Genomic DNA, 25,142 nt, shown 5'->3' with positions numbered 1-25,142 from the left:
TGACTCTCCTTTGGGAAATGTGTGGAAAGAAAAGAAATTTACTGATCTGACTTCTCATGTAATTGTCTCCAGTTGTATCTCTGTGCTTCTTTTCTGTAGATTAGCCACTTCTGAAAGACAGAAAAGATTCCATAGTTGTTGAAGTCCTGCAGAAGACATTTATTTCTCCCTTCTACACATTAACTTAAATTGTGTAGTTTAGGTAACAATATCATATCTGAATCTGATTTTCCTGCACATATTCTGGAACTACTAAAGCAATAGTTTAGTTTTTGACCTGATGTCACTGTGCATCAGGATAGTTTATTTTTTCATTTTGGTGGTTTGTTTCTTCTGGAAATCCATTTCCAGTTTGGAATCCATGTAGAAATAATCAAGGGAACAGTCCAGGCAGAAAAAAAGCCTTCATCAAGAAATACATCCTCTTCCAGAGTATCCTTAGTGATATAACTTGACATGTGTCTGGCATGTCTGTGTTTCTAGTCTGAGCACAAACCTGTCTTAACAAAATGAAGCCAAATCTCTTCCTTCAGAGTGCCCCCAGTGGGCTGCAGTAAATTGCCTGGGAATGTCATTCCGAGCTCAAAGGTCAAAGTGTGTGGTTCAGGTCAGGAAACCTTCTGCTTTTCCTGCTTCCTCTTGATCAAGATCTACAGGCATTCCAAAGAGAATAATTTGATTTAGTAGGATTTATAAACAGGTCTGTTTTCATTAGGAGTTAGGTTTGACTAGTGTCTGATGTTCATTACGTCTGTCTAATCAGCACTGTGTATCTGAAGGCTGAGGGAGTAGGGGAGCTTCCTCAGGACAACATTCAGCCTCAGCAGAGTCAATCATCATTTAATTTCCACTAGAAAACACCCTGGGAGTGCTGTGATGTCGTGGGTTTGCCTGCAATATTGTGATACTTCTCGCTGCTGCTCTATAAAAAATACAGTAAAACCATGGTTGTGACTTATTTATGTCGTTTGAATGTTGCTGCCTCCTTAAACTGAACTATTCAGTGGATTTTTATTGCTTTAAGTCTTCATTTTTCTTAACTTCACAGTCTTTTTCCTGTACATTTAGATACTGACTGCAAGAAAATGAGATGTACTTGGAAATTTTAGCTATAGATAAATTATGCCCTCATGCATAAGCTTGGATAAATGTGTTCATAAACTGTATTTGCACTTAGGTGTAAAGAAGAAGCCAGAATCAGTAGAAAGTGCCTCAGAAGATGAAGATGAAGTTGAAAAACAGAAGGTAAAGTGATGTAAAAATGTTGCATTGCATGAATTCTGCAAGTATTTGGTATGTGTTTGTGAATTTTATTCTATGGCAGTAGAATAAAACTCTATAATTTTAATAGTGAGAGATTTTGGAACAAAAATTACCAAGAAGTTTGTGTGTTGGGCAGTGCCAAGTTTTTATTTTTTTTAACATCAGTATTGTATGAAACATTTGCAAGTTTAAACCTTGTCCTATATATTTTTGTCCTTGAAGATTGAGTTATTTGCTATTTTGTGTTTTCTTTTCATTCCTTCTCAGAACAAGTTAACTAAAGAAATTACTTAAATCCAGATATGTTAGTTTTTATTTTGCTACATGAATATCAGTATTGTGTCCGTTAGTTATTTTTAAACTGTAGTGTACATTTTTTCAGATAGATTGTTACTGTGTTTGAAAATTGAATGTGGATATTTGCATTTATTTTATAGCTAATAAGAAGGAAATCAATTTGTTCTAATACTACACCTCAGAGTGTTAAAATAATGGAAGAAATAATGCTGCCCTGATGACCTTATTCCAACTTATTTAAATAAATGTAAAATCATACAGGCTTTATTAACGAGATGCTGATTTTTTTTCATAGAAAACTTTTATTGTTTACATGGACTTTCTTCTTTTTTAACAGGCTGAAATGGCCCTACTGATGATGGATGATGAGGATGACACCAGAAAACATTTTAATTATAAAAAAATTGTAGAACAACAGAACTTGAGCAAGAAGAAAAAGAAGCTTCTTATGAAAAAGAAAGAATTGCTAGAAGATGACTTCCAGGTAATTGTGTACTCCCTGACTTTGTGACTGGAGCAGGAATCTCATGAACTATGACTTCTGAAGCAGCTCATGTTTTATTGGGCTAAAAAAAAGCTTTCCTGTCATGGGAAAAGTTTACTTAAAATAAATGCTTCTTTTCTCCCTTCAGGTAAATGTTGCTGATACAAGATTCCAAGCCATGTTTACTTCTCCTCTGTTTAATTTGGATCCTTCAGATCCAAATTTCAAGAAGACGAAAGCAGTAGAAAAGATCCTGGAAGAGAAAGCTCGCCGAAGAGAAGAAAAGGAGCAAGATCTTAAGGAGGCAAACAAGGGCCTGGAGAACAAAATGGCCAAGAAAGGAGGGGTTGCCAAGAAAGCCATAGATCCTGCCCTATCCATGCTAATAAAGTCTGTCAAAAATAAAACCCAAGAGTTTCAGGCACGGAAAAAGCAGAAAATCAAATAACTGAACTTTGTTCTTGCTCAGACTTTATTCCCAGCCCTTCTAACTGGAGACATTGGTTAAAGTTACTGCAGCCTGCTCTAATTCCTGTCCACCTAAAATGTCCTGAAAAGTCATTTAGCTATGTTGGAGAATTTTGAAGTGTTCAGAGTAATAATTGCTCCCACAACAAATACTGTTTTGCACATATGTAAGGAAATGATGGTTTTGGAGTGGTTTCTTTTGTATCATGTCATCTCTTAAAAATAACAGAAGTGCTGAAGATGGTTATAAAAATCATAATTATGGGCTTATTTATAAATAATAAAAACAGTTCTTTTAATAAACAGAGGTTTATTGCTGAGACTAGGTGGTTTTAAAGTTTTTAATTCCACAGAAATATGTAAAACATACCTGTCTTGATAAAAAAGGTAATAATGTAACTACAAATGGAAGGAATTTTCTATACAAGTTTTTTGTAGATTTTTAAAAGAATGCATAAATGCTTTATGAATTTCTCCTTTAAATACTTGAAGGGAATAGAATTAATTAGTGGGAATATTGCCATTTAAAAGTGTTTCATTAACATACTTTGGAAATAAGTAGTTTTTAATTGGCCCAAAAGGATTTTGGGTACTAGCTGTGTTTTTTTTCTTCCACGCCTAAATGAAATTATATCAAAATAAACTTCTTGCTATTGCGTTACTACATTTCCATGAATATGATACTTACACAAAGTCTTCCAGCATTGCAAGTGTTAAAAAAGACATGGGGGGAGGGGGAAAGGAAATAATCAAAGGGAGATATAGATGATACAATTTTAGAAACCATGTTGTTTGGCCCTGTTAGTGTTGGTGGTGAAAGTATCAAAGGAGCAGGGAAGATACAGTAAATAGAAAATGATCCCTCTTCCCTGGAATGTGGCCACTGATGTGTTTTAAGGTTTGGTGTGGGTTGGGGTGTTAGGATTTTTTAAAATGTTTGCTGTATCAGATCTAATGGAAAACAACATGGCATTACAAGAACGACTGAAAACTTCAGAAGCAAGGGGCTGAGAGGGAATTTTCCATTTTAAAGATGTAATTTTTAATTTCTAAGATGTTCTACTAATCTAAAAGACTTCTATGAAAACAGTGGTTGAAGCTATAGATAATCAAAGCCAGTGTTCATATCAAGTAAATTTTTCTCAGTGTTTAAAGGAGTTAAGAGAGCTGGATTAGCACATGGGAGGCTGTAGAGTGACCAAAACAGCCAGAGGTATTAAGGAACATAATACACAAATACAGATGGAGATGGATTTTTAAAGAGTACATTGCCTGTGGAATACTTGCAAAGACCTTGAGTGTTTGAAATGTAATTACTCTTCATAAACATTTGAACATTTTCAGAGTTACTTTGTTTTAATATTGGACCCCTAGAGACTCTCCCATAACTTTGTTTAGTAATTTGTATGGAAAACAAATTTGCTGGAAAATGAAAGGCAACAACAAGCTGCACTGGCTCTTGAACCCTCTTACCCTGCCAAGTTCTACCAAACACTTGGTGTTATTGGTGCTTTTATACTTGGAAATTGACATGTGGAATTGGTGGATCTCTGCTCCATCTTATCAGTCTCTGAGGCTCCAGCCCTTGCAGATTGGCTTAAAATAATCTTGGCAAGACTGCTCTTCAGAGGTGTTTTGTAAAGTAAAAGGTTTAATAAATGAAAAATATAAAAAGTTACAGAATACAAAAGAAAAGCTGTGCACAGGTGTCTGAGAAAACCTCTGATACCCTGCTAGAGACACAAAAAAATCCCCTTACTTTGTGCTCCTTCCTAAATACTTAATGTTTTAGGAGGGACAATTTGGCTTGCTGCCAATAAGGAGAGGTACAAGATTTGAAGAACAGTGACAAAGTCACTTTGTCAAAGGCTTTCCTATCTTGGCACCGAGCCAATTACAGTGAGAAGGGCCCAGAACTTTCTAGTTAAACTTCCTAAAACGTCTAAAGGTAAACTGAAACTCTTTCCCTATACAGAGATGCCCACTCGGAGGTAGGGGATGTTTTACTATGTGCCTCTGTCCTTGACATGAACTTTACTGGAGGAGTCATTTGAAAAATCTGGTTATGAAATTGAAAAGTCACAAATTGTGAGGACTTCTTATTGAAATTAGATGGTATAAGTTATGTTGTGTCTTCACATGGATGTATGCTGGCTACTTTCTCCCATTAGGAAGCTTGGCCTCTACTTGGATGTCATAGCAAGACAAAATGCGTGGAAAGATGAAGGCAGACTTCACAGTGATTCTAATTTTTGGTTGAAATAATTATTTTGCTGTATGGTAACATGTATTCATTCCTGTAAATGCTTAATGTATGATCGTTTTGTCTAATCAGATGTTTTTGTTGTTGGTTTTGCTCTCAAGTTACCAAGTGCTGAGGAGACATCTTAGTTGGGAAGAACTGGAGAACTTCAGGATCTCTCCTAGCATGCATCTTAGATGGGAATTTTTTTGTTCATAAAATTATTAGCTCTAAAGCCTTTTTCTTTTTCTCCTTTAAAAAAAAAGTTTTAATTGATAATTAGTAACTCAAATCCCATCATCTAATCTCCACAATTCTAGCTCAATGTGAACAAAATCTGACAGGCTTTCTGTGTCTCCAGCAGAAAAGCATATCTTGAAAATCTGGCAAGAATCTAGAATTCCCTGCAATCCATATCCCTTGGTGTAAACAAAAGAAATTATGGGTTTGACCATCTTGTTCTTTTAAACATGAAAATAGGATCTAGAAGTTCCAACTTCTCTACTTTAAAATAAGATTTTACTTTTCATTTTCACTAACCCACAAAAGTGAAGGCAATGAAGTAAAATAACACATTAAAAAACGGGACTGTTAAAAGTGAGACAAATAATTTTTCTAGCAACTTAAGGAGGTCTGTTATAAAGTAATTTGTCTCCAAATTGGCAGCAGCAAAGCTCATACTGAATGTAAGCCAGGCCTTTAAAGCTCTAATATTACAAGTGGAAATCACAAGAGGGTTTGATTTATTTAAAAACTCAGAAAGATCAGACAACAAGAGATGAAGAGCCGTGTATGTTTTCAATCATTCCTTCTGTCTAAAAATTAAATGTATTATTTCCAATTAATAGCAAGTTGGCTTCTTTGTTCTTTTCATATTTTGATAGTATCCAAAAATAACAGCAAGTTGTGCCATCACATACTTTTTTAGCAAACAAAGCAAACAACCAAAATACTGTGGGTTTTCTAAAGAAAGTCTTAGGAACTTATGTTACCTATGATCTATATTTAAAAGTACTAGAGTAAGTAGTTTGCTTTGCATTTATCTTAAATCATGTTAAATGCCTTAGTCAAGTTTTGTAGCTGTGATAAGAAAAACAACAGTGGTACTTCAGATGGCACAGTGATTTTATTAATTCCTAGAATACTTTAAAAACTGTAAGTTTCTTAGTGTAAAAATGGACCTTTTCATGTAGAGGACTATGTTACTGCATTCCTGTAAGAAGCAAGACAAAGTGGCAGAAAGGCCTGTTCTGAAGTTTTCTGTCCTTAACATACACCATTAAAAATGGGAGTATTTTTGTCTAGTTCTGGACCCAGTCTAGATGAATGTCACCTCAGGTCATTACTACTTTCTATCCCTCTCATCACTAACATATGAGTAATCCCTACTCAGGACTGTTCCAGCTCTGTATTTCAGCCATGCAACACTGCTGAGTTTTAAACAACATAACTTGTAGCCTCCAGTGAGCCCACTGGCAAACCTTGCTCCTCTCCCATCCTCACTGACACCCGATCCCACGGCTGGTTGCCACAATTTCATGGGCAAATGCTCCTGGACTGAGTCCCGTGAGCTCCTTGGCACTGCACAAATCCCTTGGCTTTGCATTGAAATCCTGCCCAGTGCACTTAGACCTTCCTCCTTTTGTATTTCTGGGACAAAGAAGGAGGGAAAGGACAACTGAGGCAGATGGGGTTTGTAGTGATTTCTGTCAGTGGGATCAAGGATGGGCATTGTAAGTGTGAGCAGAAAAACTGCCCAGTGCAGTCAGCAATATGTGTGCCTGAACCACTGCTCAAAGGGGCTGGCAGGTTGTCCACGAAAAATGTTACCAAAAGGACTGGGAATAGCAAAGGAATGGTTTAGGGTGGCTGTGATTGCTACAGGTTGATTAAGAGCTGAAATCAGTTCTGTGGAATTCAAAATGCTCAAGGATAAGCTGCTTCCCTTCCTCATTGCCTTGTCTGCTTTTCCCCTTAAGTTAATGCCTGGGCACTCAAGGAGGGAGGAGGTACATGAGCTGGCCCAAGAATGGATGCCTTGGCCTTTGGAGAATTTAGGGACAGGTTGGTCCTTCTCCTCAGCAGAAGTAATGACTGAGAGGAGTCAGCAGGGAGAGAGCCTGAGAAGATGTGCAGTGATGAGCAATGCCTCTGGTGTTGGCAAAAAGTTTAAGGGTGTTCTTGCAGTTGGAGGGGGGAAAGAAGGTCTGCAATTCTTGAACCAAGCAGAAGATAGACTGTTTTTTCCCCACATATTTCTTCTTGGGTGAATTTTAGAGCTCCCTATAAGGAAACTAAATACAAATGCCTAGGAACCAAAACCATGGCAGAGAGAAAATCAAGCAGAGTAAATGTGAAATAAGCTCTGGCATTTGTTGCAGTTACCTAAACAGATGCTTTTTTTAAGCTCTAATTTGACATGAAAATACCATGTTAAGGGAAGCAGTCTTCATTATTCTATATTTTGGTGTCCAAGTGCTCAACTTTGCAAAATAACTGCTTTGTCAGCAGGGTATTAATTTTCATTTATTTTAATGAAATAAAAGCCACAACCTTTATGCTCCACAGAAGCTCAGCTGTCTCATGGATGGGTGATCACCTCAATCCAGAAGATGAGACTGGGCACTTCAGTGAACATCCCAAGTGTTAGCAGGGAATGATTCTGTGCTTTGTATGCCCTCTGCAGAGGAGGAGAAATGCTTCACAGGGTGGTGGCCGTACAGCTCCTGCAACACTCGTGTAATGAAATCAAAACAGGTGTAGCAGACCACACTTAAAAGGAATATTAATCTATCCCTTAAATTATCTGCTTTTCTTAAGAGGCCCAAAATTCACCTTTGATAGCAAAGCAAGTTGCCTTGGTAAACAAAGATGATTTTGTCACAGAATAACTGGTTTGTTTTTCTGTGACTTACATTTTTTGAAAGACAGAAGATACAAATTACAGAAAAAGGGTAACATTAATGAATTTAGTTGTGTATTAAGATGTAGGTTAAAAATGCAAATTCTGTCCTAAGATAAACCTGCACTGATTTTTGATCTCAACTTCACCAAAATGTGAATTTGCTGATAGAGCTCATGAGCTTCTCTGAGGGATGAGAACAGATATTTTTTCCCCTCATTTTGTATCTTGATGATCAGAACTTCCCCAGTAAGGGAAAGATTCTGATAATTATAGAGAATGATTCTGCTAATTATTCTTAAATTATAGTGAACTTAGGAATCTTGAAGTCTCTCTGTTGCAATGGGATGAGTACCACAGAATTTGAAGAGCAGGATGCTGTGAAGACTGTGCTACTGGAATCCTATCATATCCTGACTGCAATAAACCAGCTCTAGTTTGGACTAAATCATTAGCCATGGAAAGCTGCAGAGAGCAACCCGGCAGGTCAAAACTCATAACAATAATGAGATGATCTAACCTTTGGAGAAAGCCTAGAGTAATTCCTAGTTCAGAAATTAATTAGTTGCCAACTTGACCTGTTCTGCCAAAAGAAGTATTTTTAAATTGCCATATTTAAACCTGCACCATACTTTGTGGGCATGAAGAAAAATGTTCCTTGATTCTGAAAAGCACTTTTTTTGCAAGCCTTGCCTTCCTGATTTCCTGTAGCTGTCATTGGGAGATGAGTGTCCTACCTACTGCAGCGGCCAGTACATACCCCGTACACATTTAACTCACTTTTCAAGGAATAAAGACAAAACCTTGCAGGGATTTACTACTTGTGGTTATTTTGGCAACAAGTGAGGAGCACATTTTTGAAGCTGGGTTTCTCAAGAGTCCCGTGTCTTATGATTTGGCCCCCCTGAAAAGCTGGCTGACAGCTCACAGTCACACCAAGTTAGAGCTTTCTGAGCCGCGATGGAATGAGCGCTGGAAATGATCGCGTGTGGGCGTTGAGCAGCGGGGAGCATGTGGAATGCTAAATAGACAGGTCCAGGATGCTAGAGAGTATTTCCCTCATCTGAAGTAGCTCATTATCTGGAAAAAACATTATTTTACTGGCTGGAAGTCAAAGAAGGGGCCTCTTCACGTGGAAAGGAAGCAACAAGCATGCCTGGAGAAGACTGTGGGCTTTTTTTTATGCTACCTGCCAGGACCGGCCAGTCTTGCAGGGGGATTGATGATGTGGTGTTTGAGTGGATTGATTCCAGCCTTCAGTTGTTATTCTGCTCTTGCATGCCATCATCTAGATAGCAGTTCCTGTTTGTATTTACTGGTGCATTCAGCTTCTTTTTCTGTTGACTGTAGAAGTGAATTGCAAAGCTCCTAACTGAAGTTGGAGTGGTTCATACAGAGCTGTATTTCTATGTACTTGCCTTTTTCAGGTTTTTTTCTCTTTTCCTCGTGGCGACTTTCCAGACAAATCCATGATTAAAGCATTAAAGTTGTCTCTAATTAATCGTTTTAGGGTGTCCTCTCACCTGGGTTAAAAGGGATAGAAAAGGGATGTGAGTCTTCTGTTCTACTTTGCACCTTTGTCCTTAACAGGTGTCCAAAAGCATTGAAACCTCCCAAACCAAAGGTCCGGGTATTTCTTGCCTGGAACATCTTTTGCGAAACCTCACTGAAGTCTAAGAACTTCAATAGCCACTTTTACCCAGAATAAATTAAAGGAACAGATAAGCTCTTTATCATATTAGGAAGTAAAACTACTAGAGTGTGCTTCAAAAGACAAAGTGCAAGAAGAAATCCAAAATAGTCAAGAAGAAACAGAAAAAAAACCCCAACAAACCTGCAGGCTTTAAAATGCACCTTGAATTTTTGTAAAAGGAATAAATAAAACTTTTCACTTCAAATCTGAATGCTGAGGAACAATTTATAGAATAAGATCACTTTTTATTGGAGTAGCAACACAAATCTACAGAAGAGTAAGGACAAGAAAATAGGAAAAAAAACCCCCAAGAAATATTTGGCTTGTTTGAAAACTGTCACCAGCAACAGAGGACAAGTTAAGTAAAGGCATCAAAAAACAAGTGAAAACAGACATTTGGATTTGTAATCCAGTTCTGGAAAATGGTATAGGACCAAACATTGACAAGGCTTTAGCTTCCTCCCTAAAGAATGAAGGGCTCTGTGATATTGGCTATCACTATGACAGCCCTACCTTCCTAATTCGAACCTATTGCCAGCTTTAAGGAGAATTGACAGTCAGGTCAAATAAAAATACATGAGCTGAGAGTCAGACACCTGTGGTGCTCCCTTCTTACCACAGATATAACAGCTGGACACAGAAAGGGAAAATGGGAGGCAGAGGGTGCCTAGGACCTTACACAGGGCAGAGAGGTGAATTCTCGAGGTCAAATCAAAGTTGCCTTGGTGGTGGCCAGTGCTGTGCATTGAAGAAGGGCTGCAGCCAGAGGCAAATGCATTGCAACACTTCCACAACACCCTCCTTTCCCCTCAAATCAGCCTGTCCTAGCTCAAATGTACCTATTGCCATCTGAGAAGCAAAAAAATGTACTTCGAGGAATCTCCTTGTTTCACTTCAGCACTCTCAAGGATTACAAGCGCTTTAAATAAAACAAAAGGAAAAAAATTTCAACAATGCAAGTTGCAACTGGGATTTGGACCTCAGGTTAAAATCTGTGAAAGGTGGCCAAAGATTTCCTGAGGGTTTGTGGATTGCATGTTATTTCCTTGTAGTTTTGTCCAACAGAATAGGAAGCACCTGGTAATGTGGAAGACAAAAGCTGCTCTCCAAAAGCCACATAGTTCTGTGTGCCAAAAACTGGTGTTGAAAAAAGACTCGCATTTGTTCCTGACATATTTTGCATTGTTAAAAAAATGTAAGGCTGGTCTTTGAAAAAAGAAGTCAATAATACAAAAGTGGAAGCACATTTTTATTGGGGAAAAAAAGCCATAGAAAGGGTTTCTGTGACTGTTAGGCAAGCCAGGAAGAAGCCTTCTGAATTCCTGGGGGAGATCCTATGTAGAACGATTAGGATGTGGTGGAGATGGAATAAAATTTGGAGGTGAAAAAGTTAGTTTCCAGATGTCCCTATGCACAGCAGGGGGGTTTGAACTAGATGTCCTTTAAAGGCTCCATGCAACCCAAACCATTCTATGGTTCTACAATTCTTTGGTTCTTGCCAGTTCAGTGCAAGTTCCTGCTAATTAATACACAATACACAATGGTGTTCAGCACAAACACCAAATGGCACTTCTGATAAAGGGAAGAAGTGTAAGCAACCTGTAACTAGTTATTATTTGCTACAAAATGTATTTTGGCTAGTGAATGAAATGGGTGTTTATTAGGAAGTCCTATAGTTAGTGTTAAAAACAAAGTTCGCTTTCTAGATTTTTTAGAAAATCTTTCTAGAAGTTTTAGAAAAGTTTCATAAGGGATAAAAGAACAATATCCAGCGCTGGGGTGTTTTTGGTGATTGGCCAAAGAATACACCCTTATTTAACTTAAAATAATGTTCTCTATATTCTGTTACATTACTGGGGGTACATACATATTTATGAGTTTATACATTATTCAAACATTTTTGAGTTTTTTAACATTTCAGGGACTTTTTTTTTTTGTTTGGTTTTAACCTTTGACTTGTCTGCGTAACATCTTGTTGATTAGGTCAATATATTTTATTTCTTCTTGTGGTTCTATCTTTTTTCACTCTCCCTGACAAAATCCTTCTCTGGTGCTCTGGTTTTTGTCACTGTTATCACCTGGAGAGGCCAGTTTGGAGACGTGAGAAACAACAAAATTATTTTACACTATTTTCTGAGTTAGTTCCATCAGAGCATTTTAACATTGCACAGCCTCCATTTTTGTATTTCGCCAAGGCTTATGATATCTATTTACTACACTATCATTTATAGAGGTTATCTGGTGCATACATAAACTGATAGATTATATTATCCTAACGAGCATCTAAAAGGAATTCTAAATTGTACTGTATCAAAACACTTGTGATCAACAGCAACGCGCAAAAGCAGATACATAAATGCGAAAGCCAATAATTTACGGTCATGTATAACAGTAAGCGCTGCAGAGACGTAATTTCTCAAAATTCCCTTTAAAACCTTTGGTCTGGCGGGCGCGGCCCGCTGAGGGCCCTGAGGGCAGCGCCACCAGGCGGCCGCGCGCAGCCTCCCGCGGTGACGTCACGGGGCGCTCCGGGTGACGTCACGGGCCGGGCGGCGGGAGGAGGCGGCGGCGGCGGCCCGGGGGCTCCTCGGTCCGCCCGGGCCGGGGCTCGCTGTGGGAGCTGAGCCCGCCGGGGAACGAGCACGGGCACGGCAGCCTCGGGCCCTGCCCGGCCCCGCGTCCCGCTCCCTCCACGGCCGCTCCCTGCCCTGTGGGCTTGGGGCCCTGCGGGGGTCCCCGGGCCGGAAGGGGCTGAGCAGCTCCTGCTGCCTCGGCGGGACCCCCTCGTGTGTTTGTCTGTCTCCCGGCGCCTGCTCAGGATTCAGAGTCACTTTTGCGGTGCTGTCACAGCTTTGGGCTTCTTCTAGGAGACCAGGTTGCTCAGAGCTCCATCCAACGTTGGCTTGAACGCTTCCAGGGATGGGGCATCCAACTTCTCTGGGCAACCTGTGCCGGTGCCGCAGCACCCTCAGAGCTCAGAACTTCCTCCTAACCTGAGGGAGAAACTGAGGAGGAAGGAACTTCATCCTAACTCTCTGTCAGTTTGGATCCATTCCTCCTTGTCCTGTGTACTACATGCTCTAGTGAACAGTGCCTCTCCATCTTTCTTGTAGGCTCTCCTCAGGTACTGAAAGGCCACAGTGAGGTCATCCCTGAGCCTTCTCTTCTCCAGGCTGAACAACCCCAAATCTCTTTTCCTCAAGGACAGCTGCTTCATCCCTCTGATCATCTTGGTGGCTTCTTCACTCCTACAGCTCCATGTCCTTCCTGTGCTGGGACCCCAGGTCTGGACACAGCACTGCAGGTGGGGTCACACCAGAGAGGGGCAGAATCCCCCCTCACCTGCTGCCCACAGGGCTTTGGTGCAGCCCGGAACAGGGTTGGTTTCTGGGCTGCCAGAGGCACATCCCCACATCACGTCCAGCCTTTCACAGACCAGCACCTCCAAGTTCTTAAATTATTTTTGTTCATGTTCTTTAGGCGTCACATTACCATGTAATCCCTCCACTATTCTTTCATTAGCTATCCAGAGGTACAACAGCAAACTGTATGACAAGGAGGGTCAAGATCAGGATTGATGGAAGTATGACAGCCAGGAAGAAGAACTGATAGATACTAGGAGAAGTTTGAAAGGGAAAGGATTGGTCCAATGTGATCTTACAAAGTGGAAGAAGCAGTTTCCTAAATGAAATGTAAATGGACGTGATTAATATTTTGAGATGGAAGTGGTTTGACCAAACTGACCTGCTGAGGAGGAAATGTTATGAAATTATTGAGATAAGTCAACCATATGTAAAAATAAATATATCCTGAGACCCAAGTATATGCAAAGATCTAATTAGGATTCTCTCCTAGTTAGCGGTATCTCTTATCTTCATTGTCAAAGGCAATGGCAGAGTCAGACAGAGCAGCCACTGGCTCAGACCCTCTGGGCTGGCCTTGGCCATTCCCAGCTCCGGCTGCCGGGCAACATCCCTGTGACATCGCAGCCGCTGCCACCGCCCCGGGCACGGCCCGGGCACCGCTGGGCTCGGGGTCAGGGACCGCAGCTCCTCCCCGGGGCAGCTCGGCCATGCCCCGCCCGGGGCTCTCGCTGCTCCTGGGGCTGTGCGCGGCCTCGCTGCTCCTCGGCACGGCCGGAGCTCTGGGCCGATCCCCCGGGAGCGCGGCCCGGCTGCCGGTGCCGGCCCGGGACGGGCGGTGGCCGGAGCCCGACACGGGCGACGCCGGGCCCTGCTCCGTGCGGCTGCACTGCTGCGGCTTCTTAGCGCTGTCCCTGCTGCTGGCCGCGCTGTGCCTGGGCTGCAGCCTGCGGAGAACAGCCCAGGGGCGGCCCGGAGAGGTGAGGGACGGGCCCCGGGCACGGGCCATGGGGCCGGGGGCGATGGGGCAGGGGCGATGGGGCAGGGACAGGGGCGATGGGGCCAGGGGCGATGGTGTTAGAAATGGGCGGAGATAGTATTTTTCTCTTTAAAATGCCTTTATTGATCAGCTCTCAAAAGGGTGGCTCGAGGGATGGTCAGCTCTTCCTGGTTCACCTTGAGGAGAAGGGTCTGTTCGGCTTTGCAGCTTTGGTCACTGCAGAGCCGGGAGCCTCGCTCTCGCAGGCGTGCTAGGAGCTCACCTTTTGTCGGGCTGTTCCGGGGGTATTCCTCCCCTCGGGGACTTTTAAGTTACAGCGAGTTACAAAAAACCTGTTTATCAACATTTTAGGGTATAGCCAGTTCAGTACTGTCTTTTGTGGGTTCAGATTTTACATCGGTTTGTTTTGGCGGGGGACCTTTGGTTCTAAAAGTGTCCCAGTTTACACTGGGGTTTTTCTAATTTACATATTAGTGGGCCGCAGCCCCCCCCCCCCCGGCTCTGACCGCGGGCGGGCCGGCTCCAGTGTCGGTGGGGGGGCTGTTGGCTTTTAGCGACTAAATAGGCCCCCTGCTTTTCCAGGGGGACTATGGAGGTGGCTCCCGACTGCCACAGTACAGGAACTTACAATTACAAATTATTTAAAACATCAATATACTTATTACACAACAATTAAAGGCTCTAACAATTTAGACTTTTAACATATACTCAGGAGTTTTTAAAATTTTATTATTTTCAATGGAGCAGGCCCAGGGGCGATGGGGCCGGGGCGATGGGGCCGGGGCGATGGGGCCAGGGGAGATGGGGCCGGGGCCAGGGGCGATGGGGCAGGGGCCATGGGGCCGGGGGCGGCAGCCGCAGGTGTGGGGTGAGGAGCACCGGCCCCTGAGGAGAGGAAAGCCCGGGCAGGCACCGGGGCTCCTCTGCCCCAGCCCCGAGCCCGAGCCCAGAACGTGCCCGAGGTGCTCTCCACACCACCCGCACGGCTGGGGCGGCCCGGCCAGGCCCCGGAGTCCCCGGGAGAGCCCGAGGGGACCCGGCCCCGCAGCCCCCCGGCCCCTCCATCGCTCTGTGTCTCCCAGGAAAAGGCCTGGACACGCCCGGCCTGGCCGAGGAGCTGCTGCCTGGCCGACCGCTCCCCGCTCCGTGAGGAGGTGTCCGGCTGCCGGGAGGAAAACTCTGCCTCCGTCAGGAGCTTCCTGAGGCACCTGCGGCAGCGCTGCCTGCGGGGGGACGCGCTCCAGAGGGGAAGGAGCAGGAAAGGATGGAAGGACGAGGAGGCAGCGCTTTACTCTGATGGAGAAAACAACATCTGCTAGGCAAATGGACCAAAACACTGCTACATTACTCACACAGCTTTTTATTATTATTATTAAAATTGTTTACTTAGAAAGACAGCGTTTATTAGTAGCGAATGAATTCATTGTCAGCGAGGTGCCGTAGAAATTTTATTTACAAAAATTGTAGCTTGGCTGAAGCGGGTGATTTTCTCTCAGCTTGTTTGCAGAGAAGGAATGATAGTGTGCACTGTTGCAGGAACCAGTGTAACAGCTGCATGCTGGGCTTACTTCTAGGAAAACAAAACTGAGCAGTTAAAATCTTCATCTAGAAGGGTCAGGATAATCTTCTGTATCATATACATCCCTTCACATCACGTGGTGGAGCTTGAGCAAGAGATCAAGTGAATTCTGCAAACAGAACAGCCTTGCCTTGATCTAATCAAAGCTTTAGAGTTTCAACTTTAACAGGCTGAGCTTTGCAAATGAGAATTTGAGGTGTCAGCTAAAATAAATTTACAATATAAGTAAATCCATAAGGACATCTGGACTAATTTCATGGTTCTACAAAGAAGAGGAGAAAGGGGCTGGAAGCGTGGAGGCACTTTGGAAACAGTGGACATTGTGGACTGGGATAATGAAGTGTCTCACACATACATAGCTGGTTCCCAGGACTGATGATGGGACCATCAGAGAAGGTATCATGGAAATGAGATTCATATACGGCTGTCCTTGATCCTGGGAAGGCAGCTTCAGAAAACAATGTGTCACATCTACAACAAAGTGGACAGAAATTAATAAAAACTTAGTATCTCTAGCAGAACACAATAGTCAAATACTCATTGAAGCAGAAAAATGTAAAATATCTGATTATTGTGAGAATTTCCTAGCAAGTCTATTATGAAACATATTTTTTAATCAATAAGTTTAGTTTTGGGCAGCTATCAGAAGTCACATGTCTAGATATATATGTATTCTGCATATCTATAAATGTGTATATTGTGTATTTTATTATACAGTGCATACTGTATTATATATATGTATGGTGATATGATACATATGTATATTGCTTATTAATGTATGTATATTGCATATTGTATAAATATTGATGATATACGTCTACATTGTATGTTGGCATAGATATATTGCATATTGGACGATATATATGTGTATTGATAGACTATCTGCATATTGATAGAAATATGTGTACTGATATGATATATAGGTACGTAGCATATTTATATATTTGTACATTGCACATTTTATGAAATATATGATATTTATGTATATTGCATAGATCTAAAGGTATGATACACATTCTATTATACGTATATCGATACGGTAAATACGTATATTGAGATGAGATACAGGTATATTGCCCTGGGGCGCACGGTAACAACACCGGAGGTCGCTGTGCATCCCTTGAGACACGGATGGTACCTGTGGGGTTGTGCTGCTCTGCCCGGAGCCCGTGCCCGGCCCCGGCCCCGCTCTGCCCGCCCCGCGCGCCATTGGCCCCGCGCGCCATTGGTCTCGCGGAACGCAAATCAACGCCGGCGCCACTTCCGCTGGGCGCGGCCCGGCCAATGGGCGCGGGGCGGGGGCGGGACGCCTCATGCTCACCGAGGCAACGGGCGGGCGGGCGGTCCCGGATGGCGGCGGTGCAGGGTGAGTGGGGCGCCGTGGCGGGGCTGCCCCGAGCCGCCGCCCCCGCCCCCGCCTTCCCCGGCACGGCCTCTGCCGCGAGTCCTGCCCGCGGGGCTCTGCGCGCCGGGAACGGGCCGCGCCGCGAGGCGGCCGCGCGCGGGCTCAGGCGGTCCGCGCGTCCGCTGGCGGGGGCTGCCCCGCGTGACGTCACGGCGGCGAGAGCAGCGCGCCGGGCCCGGGCTGGAGGCGGGGGGACTCGGGGCTCTGCGGGGGCTCCCCCGGGCCGGACGGGCTGCCCCGGCCTCACCCGCCGTGTGCTTGTGTTTGTGTTTCTCCCGGAGCCTGTTCGGGAGTCGGAGTCACTTTTGCGGCGCGGTCAGGGCATTCAGTGGCTGTTTCGGGCAAATCGCTTTGGTTCCTGTTCTCCAGCAGGCTCCTTGTTGTGTGTTCTTCCACCGCTTCTGCCGCTGCACGGAGGGAGAGCAGGGGGTGTGTAGCGAGGAGGAGGGAAGTCAGGAGCGGTGGAAGTTTGGCAGCCAGGAGGGAGAAGTGATAAATCCTAGAAGAGGCTTGAAAGGGAAAAGTTGGGTCCGGTGGGAGCTTAACAAGTGGAAGCAGCAGGTTTGTGAATGAAATGTGAAAGGACTTGAACAACTTGAGGTGGGAGGGGTTTGAGTTGGTGTGGAGGAAGTGTTAGAAGCGGAAGCAAACGAGAGAGATAGGTTGCCTGTATGTTGTCTGCAGAAATAAACGCATCCTTAGACCTAGCTGCAAAGGCCTAATTAGGATTTTCAGCCTGCAGTTACACTGTTAGTAAGTCTTGAAGTGACATCTCCATCTTAATTTTTAAAAGCCATTTTCTCTTCATCATTGCTTTTCCTACCACCGCACTATTTCTTTCATTCCTGGGAGAGTTTAAATTCCTTACTTGCTCCTCTGTCTTTACCGAAGTCTGTGCTGTGCCCTTATAGCAGGAGTGACTTTCTGTAGATGCAGCAAAGAGGAGCAATGCCTGCTGGAGCTTTCTTTACTGTTATTGGTAAAAAGGAAGTAAGTGCAGTGATGAATACTTTTAATTTTAGCACTGAAGCTTTTTGAAGTGACCATTACAATTGGATGTAATCCATAAACACTCTTTCTCTCTGTAGAGCCTGTGTATTGTAGTGGCCTTTCATTTTGTATCAGGACAAATATAATTATAGCAAGGAGTTCATATTTAATTTTGATAAGTGAATTTATAAATGTATGAAGGTTACTAGGCATGTTTAGCATTTAAGAAGAAATGATGGTAAATAAATAACTTCCTCCAGAGCTGTGCTGATTCTTCCTATGAAAAGAATTGTTAAATAGTGGGTTTGTTTTGTGGCAGTGCTGAATCTTGCCAAACATCATTTGCATAGTTTGGGCCATTTAAATGGAGTGGTATTTAATTGCTGGAGTAAGCCACACAGCATTTGCAAAGTCAGTGGTTTAAGTCTTACGCATTAAACATCTCATTTTCCCACTTCTGTTCACCTTCCAGTGTTCTTGGGTTACAAAGTCCTTTTTGAGATGGTGGGAGTGGTAGACATTATACTGGAATATGAAGGTGTAGAGTCTGAGAATGGTTTGGATTGGAAGGGAGCTTAAATTTCATCTGATTCTTAATATATAAACTCTCCTAATATATTACAGAGGTTTTCTTCATTTCTGCATTAATACTATGTGCTTTTCACTTCCTTAAGTAATTCCACGTGTGGAATGTCACTGTTTCTGTTTTACCTGCTGAACTAGACAAACGTTTTTGTGTCAGGATTAGTATGTAATAAGTTGTGGATAAGGGTAGTAGTAAATACAGAGAAGTTGTTTGGCTACTGCTGATAAATACATCATTCTGTATTGTTACTTTTTTGTTTCATGTACCAGACAGTACTGACAATATTTCCATTAGTTTTCTATAAACATTATTTTTCTTAACATCTTAAGGGTATCCATCAAAACCAGTATAGTTACGAAATTATTTGAGCTTGGCTTAAGCAAGTTGTGGTTCACTAGTAATCATGGTAGCTCTACTTACCCAGACAAACATTATTTGGCTGTTTTAGGCTTACTTGGTTTTGTTTTAGAAATACTTTGTCATTAAAAAAAAGTTAATTTTTTTTTCTTTTTCTGCTGCAGATTAGTGGGGAATTATAAGGAAATGGGATGAAGCAGTATAAAAGAATAGGAGTTCATTATAGGCTCTTAAACAGGTATTCCCTGCAAAAGAAAGGAAAAGGTGTGGTGTTTTAAAGGGTTACTCATGTGCTAGTTAAATGTGATGGGTGGAGAAATTAGTTGTATTGTTGGAAAACAGGACACCATGGAAAGCAAAACTTATATTAACAGTTCCTTCCAGTGTCTGGCACAAGCATTAGGTTCAAGTTATGGTGTAGTGAAAAGGCTCCTTTCAGCTTGCAACATGAACTTTGATTATTTTAGGTCTCATTGATGCTGTTGGCAAGGGATGAGGCAGAAGTCAGAAGCTGCTTTGAAGAGGTGTGTTCCCTTTGGTTCAAACCTCTCTCCCAAAAGTTCTTTTTGAGGTTATTTGTGTGAAATTCATCTCTTGAAATCACTGTCTAACTTACACATCTGCTCTGGTTTTAGGATGATTTCTCTCCAGAGTTTATTTTTGAATGGAAGTGTGCTTCTTCCCAGTAGAAGATGGTGATCCCAATGTATGATCATGGAGAAGGGGATAAGTTCAGTAGAAGTTTTACCTTCCAAATCATCTCAGGTTACAGCTGTAAAAGTGGTGGTCAAAGAGCCCGAAACAAAGCAAACCCAAAGAGGGAAACGAGTGGGATTTGTGCTTGTCCATGCAGGTAAGATGTGGGAATAATGCAGTGGAAATAATTAATATTTTGATATCAAACTAGATATCAGCAAAAATTTTATAGTGGCTTTGGGCTACTAGTGTGCTAATAGAGTGACACTAACTCTGTGCGCAAGTCTCAGAATGGGGAGTTTGATTGGGAGTTGCACTGGAAACTCTTAATCAAAATGTACCTATTTGGGTGTTCTGGGTGGTGTTTTTGTTCTCCCTGACAAAGAAAACCCCAAAGTCTAAATGACTATAAAATGTCATATTCTGCAGTTGTCTGCTAAGCTTGGAAAACCTACAGATTGAGAGGAGATATTTCATCTGCTTCTTTATCTATGGAAGGATCAAATACAGTCCTTTCATTACTGATGGTTTCTTGTCTGGCTTGTCCATGAGGACAGTCCAGCTAAGACCTTCTGAAATCTCCTTGGGCTGTTCATTGCAGAACTCTTGTTACCCTTCTGACATTTTTCTTCCAAGTCTGTTTTTCTGATCTTGTTCATGTTTAAGTGAGTTACTGTTTATTCTTTCTACTCTACTCAGATCTGATACCAAAATTATATGTTATATGTGTCTTGCTCATAAATTCTTTTCTCATAGGTTCTTTATTAAATACTATGAATTCTGAAGTTAACAATGCTTATATCTGGGTGTATATTTGTTTTGAGCATCTGTGTGAGTACATGAGGTGAAATAGAGGAAAGTGGCCTGGTCAAACCTGAAATACTTGAGAAGCCAACATGTTACTTGCTTTATAAAATTGTTAAGGTTAAAAAAACAACCCCAAACCTCAAATAATTTATTCTGAGTTGACGTTTGATGGCCTTGGTATTCTATTTTAAGAGCAAATGAAATGGCTCAATATAGTGTCCTTTACTGGGTCACTTTGGTATTAGTGTTAAAGCTTATTTTATTAGAGTTTCTCAAAACTAATATTTCTAAAGATGAGCAAAGGAAAGTTGAGATAAATACAAGCACACCTTTAGCTGCAAAACCTGGTAAAATAGAAGTAATTTTAAATATAAATGTGCCACTCTTGTTTTTCTGATGCTGCATTTAGTTGAATGGTGGCATTGATAAATTTTTCAGGTATAGAAGTAGGGACAGTGGCTTCAAAGTAGGGCAGAGTGATTCAGTACAGTGGGATAGATATAAAGACTGAAAATAAGGAAAAGGTGAAAAATCTGTATGATGTTCATTTCAAGGAACTCCTTGTTCTGAGTCAGGAGTGACAAGCTCTAAAAATGTAGCATAAATGTGAAAAAATTAACAAAGTGGTAATTGTAGTAAAAAGAAAATCAGAGTTTGATGTAAAACTGAATGGTTTGCCAAACAATGGACAGTAAAGAAAAAAGCTGTGCTGGAAATCCTCCAAGAATGAGCAAAACTGGAATCTCTTGGAACATTTTAATAAGAAAAGATTGATGCTGATATTTATACCTGCATGCTTCTGGATATATGAGCTGTATCCTGTATTTTACTCAGTGTGTTTGATTCTGTGTTGGAGTGTATTAAGTTGTCAATCATTGGCAGAAAAAGGAAATGCCAGAATAAGGAATGTTCTATCTGCCTGTGCCTTAAATCTCTCTGTGAACTCCAGGCTGTAGTTTGCCAGGTATTATAGTATATTTTCCTTTTGCTTCAACTGCAGGTGCAGGTTATCATTCCGAATCCAAAGCTAAAGAGTACAAGCATGTGTGCAAAAGAGCCTGCCAGAAGGTGAGTGTGACTGCACAGTCCTGTACTGGGCCCACAAGAAATGTCTGGACTCAGCTGCTCGGGCTGTGTGTGTTTATATAGGGAAATGAGGGAAAACAGAGCAGTGAACATGATGCAGAGGCAGGACAGTGAGTGACTGTGAGATGCAGCAACATTCTCATCAGTGCTGGCAAATGGCAGACACCAAAGGAACAGTGAGAGAGCAGGAGGAGGTCACAGTGGTGCCTATGAGGAATATTCCTGCAGCTTCCTGCACTTCTCTGGGATGTCTGGAGTTAAATATAGTGTCTGTATTTTGATTTCTTTCATGTCCACACTTTCCAGTTTATTTAAACTCTAGCATCCAAGTGGTTCTGTGAATGTAGGGGTTTCTAGAATTATTTTCTTCTTCATAGCTTTTACCCTCTCAACAGGAAGGGAGGTAGAAACAGGAAAAACAACCAAAAATATCAAAGTTGGAAAGGGAGAAATGGCGAGTTTTTAATTTCCATTGAAATTAATATGTTTTCATCTCTTCCAAGAACTTTGCTTTGGAACTGGCAAGTCCTGTCTTTTAAGCCTTGAATGAGTTGCTGGAAGACCTCTCTCTAAAATTTTTAATGTTTTTTGCTTTCTCCAGGGAGGAGGAGCTTGGGAGCTTGGCAGGATTTTTAAAAGAGTCTCAGAGTTGGTCTCTGATAATTATCACTTTGTGTTACAGTTTGTTGCTCAATCCTAATACCAATCTAACTTTGTAATGAGAGGCCTCACAAATCATCCAGGCTTAACACTGGCTTTATTAGCCTTGGTGAAAGTAATTTCCAGCTAGTTATGTGAGATCTGCTGTTGAATTCAAGTCCAGTTTGAGATTCTGTGTAGCTACTCTTGAGTTGAGTAGCCAACATCAATAACTTCTGCTAAGAACAAGCAATTTCAGGTTTGTCTTGCAGCCAGAATTGTTTTCTGGGGTCCCCTGAGAAAGCTTGACTGTAAGGTCTTGTTCAGTATGGATCTAATAAATACCATTAGGCTCTACAAGTTCATTGTTGTGGGTGGACATAATTTGAAGGTGACATTATCTTACTTGATTCATGTTTGCTGTTAGATGAGGTTGTGACATTCTCTTCAATTTTATGGGAATTGCTATATGTGGTACTAGAAATTTTTGTTGAGTCTTGGAAGGAAAAGTGGAAACTTGTTGACTGAAACATTTGGTGTTTGAGGACGTCAAGTATAAGAAGTTATTTTAATATAAATTTGACTATGCAGAAATCTGCTACTAAGTGTGGTGTCACAAGGTCATAGTAGTAAAATCATACCTTCAGATCTGCTCTCACACGGTTCATACTGACTTTTTCCAGTGCCTCTTGTTTTTATACCCTTTTACATTTTAAACTGATTTGATGTAGATTTTATTTGATACAGGACTAGGAAAATGTAAGGCTCAGTCACAGAATAATAGAATTTCCTTATCATCAGCTAAAATTTCTGTTTTACAGGCAATTGAAAAGCTACAGGCTGGTGCTCTTGCAACAGATGCAGTGACTGCAGCACTTATAGAATTAGAGGTATGAATTGACTTGTAATAAATATATCTCTTGGGTAAATCTTTCCAGACCTTTCTGTAGGGGGTATTAAATGGGAGATCTCAGTTAATATTTGTTTTTATGCTATTCTAATTTTATCTTTTGCTTTTGCACTGTATTTTGGTATAAATGTGTTTAAGTACTTTATAAAAATGCAACTTGAATACAAGTTTTCTAGTTGGTGCAGTTTGGTTCTCATCTTAGGGGGATGCCTTATCAAATAGTCTTTACCCTTTAAGAATAAATGCAGTGATTAAAAACTTACTGGACACTTTGCTGAGCTACAGACAGATTGTTATGGCTCTGCTTCTTAGAGAGGAGAAAAAATATCCTACTGGTTCTGATTATTATGATAAAATCTGTGCAGAGGAATAGGGCAAGTAACACTTTTATTTCAAAACAGTACTTGTTAATTAAGATAGAACATCTTGAGGAGCAGCTGCTGGTGAGGTTTTTGGAAAAGTGTCTTTTTGTACTGATGAGATGTTTTATAGCAGCTGCCTTCAGTGAAGGTCTCCATGAAATAATGTAGAAGTGAGTAAAGCTAAGCATTTCTGGGAGGTAAATGAGGCAGTTTGGTCATTGTCCCAGATCCACTAATCCCTCATGACAGTAATGATGGAAACAGGTATTCTTTTTCTCCTGTAAGTAGTAATTGCTTCTTCCTCTCCAACTTTATTTGTAAGAAAAAAGGAAGGCAAGGTAAGTGTTATACTGTAAAAATAATTTCCTGCACTTGGCATTTATGGTGGTATTCCAAGAGGATTAGCAGTGAATTTGCTTCCCCAGATGTTGGGGAAGTGTTCATTAATGTACTCGATGGGCTGAGCGTAAGGCAGGCAGTGAGTGCAGGCTGCAGTGTGTGTTAGACATGCTGACTGGGAGCCAAGGCTTCAGTCACACTGTGAGCTTGGCCAGTGCCTTGGCTTCCAGCACTGCTCTGGGTCTCCCTGAGCTTTTCAGATCTGCTTTCATGTGTTATCTGACACATTAGAGTATAGCTCAGAAAGCAGTGGGTGTCTCTCTAATGGGATTGTTTACGGTGCACTTCCCTAAGCTCACTGAGGCTGCTCTCACACCACCAGTCTGGTTTCTGTGTCAGCTCCCTCCTCAATGGGAAACAAAAATAAAAATCTGCTTTGGGTTGTGATTTTTATCGTGTTCCTGAGCTACAGAGGAAAATGTATTTTGGGAAGCTTAACCGAACAGTTATAGATCTCTTTGCAGCTGTGTCTGGAGTAAATATTTTATGTTTTTTTTATCCCCAAGAGACTTTTCTTTTACCTTAGTAGATTTAAATACTCTGAAATAGCTTCTGTAGAGCAAGTTATGGCTTTAAGATGAAATGAAAGTTTTTTCCAATTACTCCAATCAGAGACCTTTTTCTCCTTATCTGTCTTGCTAGTACTGTGCTGATGCCTGCTGTCATTCCACTTTCTGGTACTGCAGTTGTCTTAGGTACTATTTTTATGTGTTCTGTTGCACAAAACTTTTTTTTTTCCCCGTTTTTAAAGTAAAATGTTACTTTGTTCTGGTTGCACTGCAGTCATTAATGCAATTATTTGCTTTCATTAAGTGATGTATATAATCTCTTAATTGAAGGTTCTGTCTGTTACTGTAATAGAGAGTACTAGGTTTGGGATTGGGGCTTCTTGTAGATGTAAGTAGTTAGTTTATGCAGTTGCATTGAGGATAAGTCAAATTTGTACTTCAACCAGAAAATGGTGTGGTTTGCAGTGGCAGCTTTTTGGATCTGGTATGAGAAACTCCCAAGTGTTAGACTGTCAGCTTCCAAAATATGGAAAGGTTTGTATCTACTCATACTTTGGTCTGAACACCACCTCCAGACATCTCTGTCATTTCTGGAGCTGCATCTTCTGGTTTAGTACTGGTGATTTTTCTCTTGCTCTATGGAAAACAAACTGCACATGGCAAGTCAACAAAGCAATCAGAATAGTTTTTCTCATTAATTGCAAGATTTTATGAATAAAAATATAGGTTTGTGTTGACAGTTTCTCTAGTGAGCTGTCACTCCCTTTTGTTTATGCTTTAGCATAAACATAATGTGTTTTAGCATTTGAAGTTGGCAGATACATAACAAAAAATGTGTGTGAAACTGTTTGTTTTCTTGTCTTCCTGTAACACAAATGGAGATGTAGAACAACAAAAGATCGTATTAAATGATAACAGATTTCCTTGTAAAGTATACTGACTGTAACTTCTTGATATTTTGGTGGAAATCTCACAAAAGATGAATATTTTTCCTCAGTTCCGCTCAATTGCAGAACTCCTGGTACACAGGATTCCAGCTCATCCAAAAGGCATCACTTCAAAGACTTGTTGAGGCACAAGAGTTGCTCTTGATCTTTTATGAGCAA

At 41.5% G+C, this 25,142-nt stretch overlaps 2 protein-coding genes and 1 long non-coding RNA gene across 8 annotated transcripts in view; 2 read left to right on the top strand and 1 right to left on the bottom strand.

Annotated features, from left to right (window-relative positions):
- Nucleotides 1–3,984, top strand: part of ESF1 (ESF1 nucleolar pre-rRNA processing protein homolog) — a 30,708-nt gene extending 26,724 nt beyond the window's left edge. Inside the window, exons 12-14 of the mRNA XM_083857876.1 lie at nucleotides 1,178–1,245; nucleotides 1,898–2,044; nucleotides 2,193–3,984. Coding sequence (XP_083714002.1) covers nucleotides 1,178–1,245; nucleotides 1,898–2,044; nucleotides 2,193–2,492 — 515 coding nt within the window. The 3' untranslated portion in view covers nucleotides 2,493–3,984. The remainder of the gene's footprint in view (nucleotides 1–1,177; nucleotides 1,246–1,897; nucleotides 2,045–2,192) is intronic.
- An 11,043-nt stretch (nucleotides 3,985–15,027) lies between these two features.
- LOC310907811 lies at nucleotides 15,028–16,524 on the bottom strand. Its single transcript, XR_014589728.1, has 3 exons — nucleotides 16,429–16,524; nucleotides 15,646–15,761; nucleotides 15,028–15,281 (listed from the first exon to the last, which is right to left on the bottom strand). It is a non-coding gene; the product is annotated as an uncharacterized lncRNA (long non-coding RNA).
- A 75-nt stretch (nucleotides 16,525–16,599) lies between these two features.
- The window catches only part of TASP1 (taspase 1), an 81,204-nt gene continuing 72,661 nt past the window's right edge, over nucleotides 16,600–25,142 (top strand). For 3 of the 6 annotated variants that reach the window (XM_083856679.1, XM_083856675.1, XM_083856680.1), the window contains exons 1-4: nucleotides 16,600–16,656; nucleotides 19,264–19,481; nucleotides 21,132–21,199; nucleotides 22,678–22,746. In XM_083856679.1, the coding sequence (XP_083712805.1) occupies nucleotides 19,337–19,481; nucleotides 21,132–21,199; nucleotides 22,678–22,746 (282 nt within the window). In that variant the 5' untranslated portion in view covers nucleotides 16,600–16,656; nucleotides 19,264–19,336. Of the gene's footprint in view, nucleotides 16,657–16,926; nucleotides 17,257–17,666; nucleotides 17,686–19,095; nucleotides 19,153–19,263; nucleotides 19,482–21,131; nucleotides 21,200–22,677; nucleotides 22,747–25,142 lie in introns of those variants that run through there. The other 3 variants (XM_083856676.1, XM_083856677.1, XM_083856678.1) reach the window with 3 other exon arrangements.

The sequence above is a fragment of the Zosterops lateralis genome (genome assembly GCF_965231275.1).
Source record: "Zosterops lateralis genome assembly, chromosome: 3".
In the NCBI taxonomy this organism is placed as follows: Eukaryota; Metazoa; Chordata; class Aves; order Passeriformes; family Zosteropidae; genus Zosterops; species Zosterops lateralis.
The sequence above is the reverse complement of the archived record's forward strand: the minus strand, read 5'-3'. Positions and strand labels throughout refer to the sequence as shown.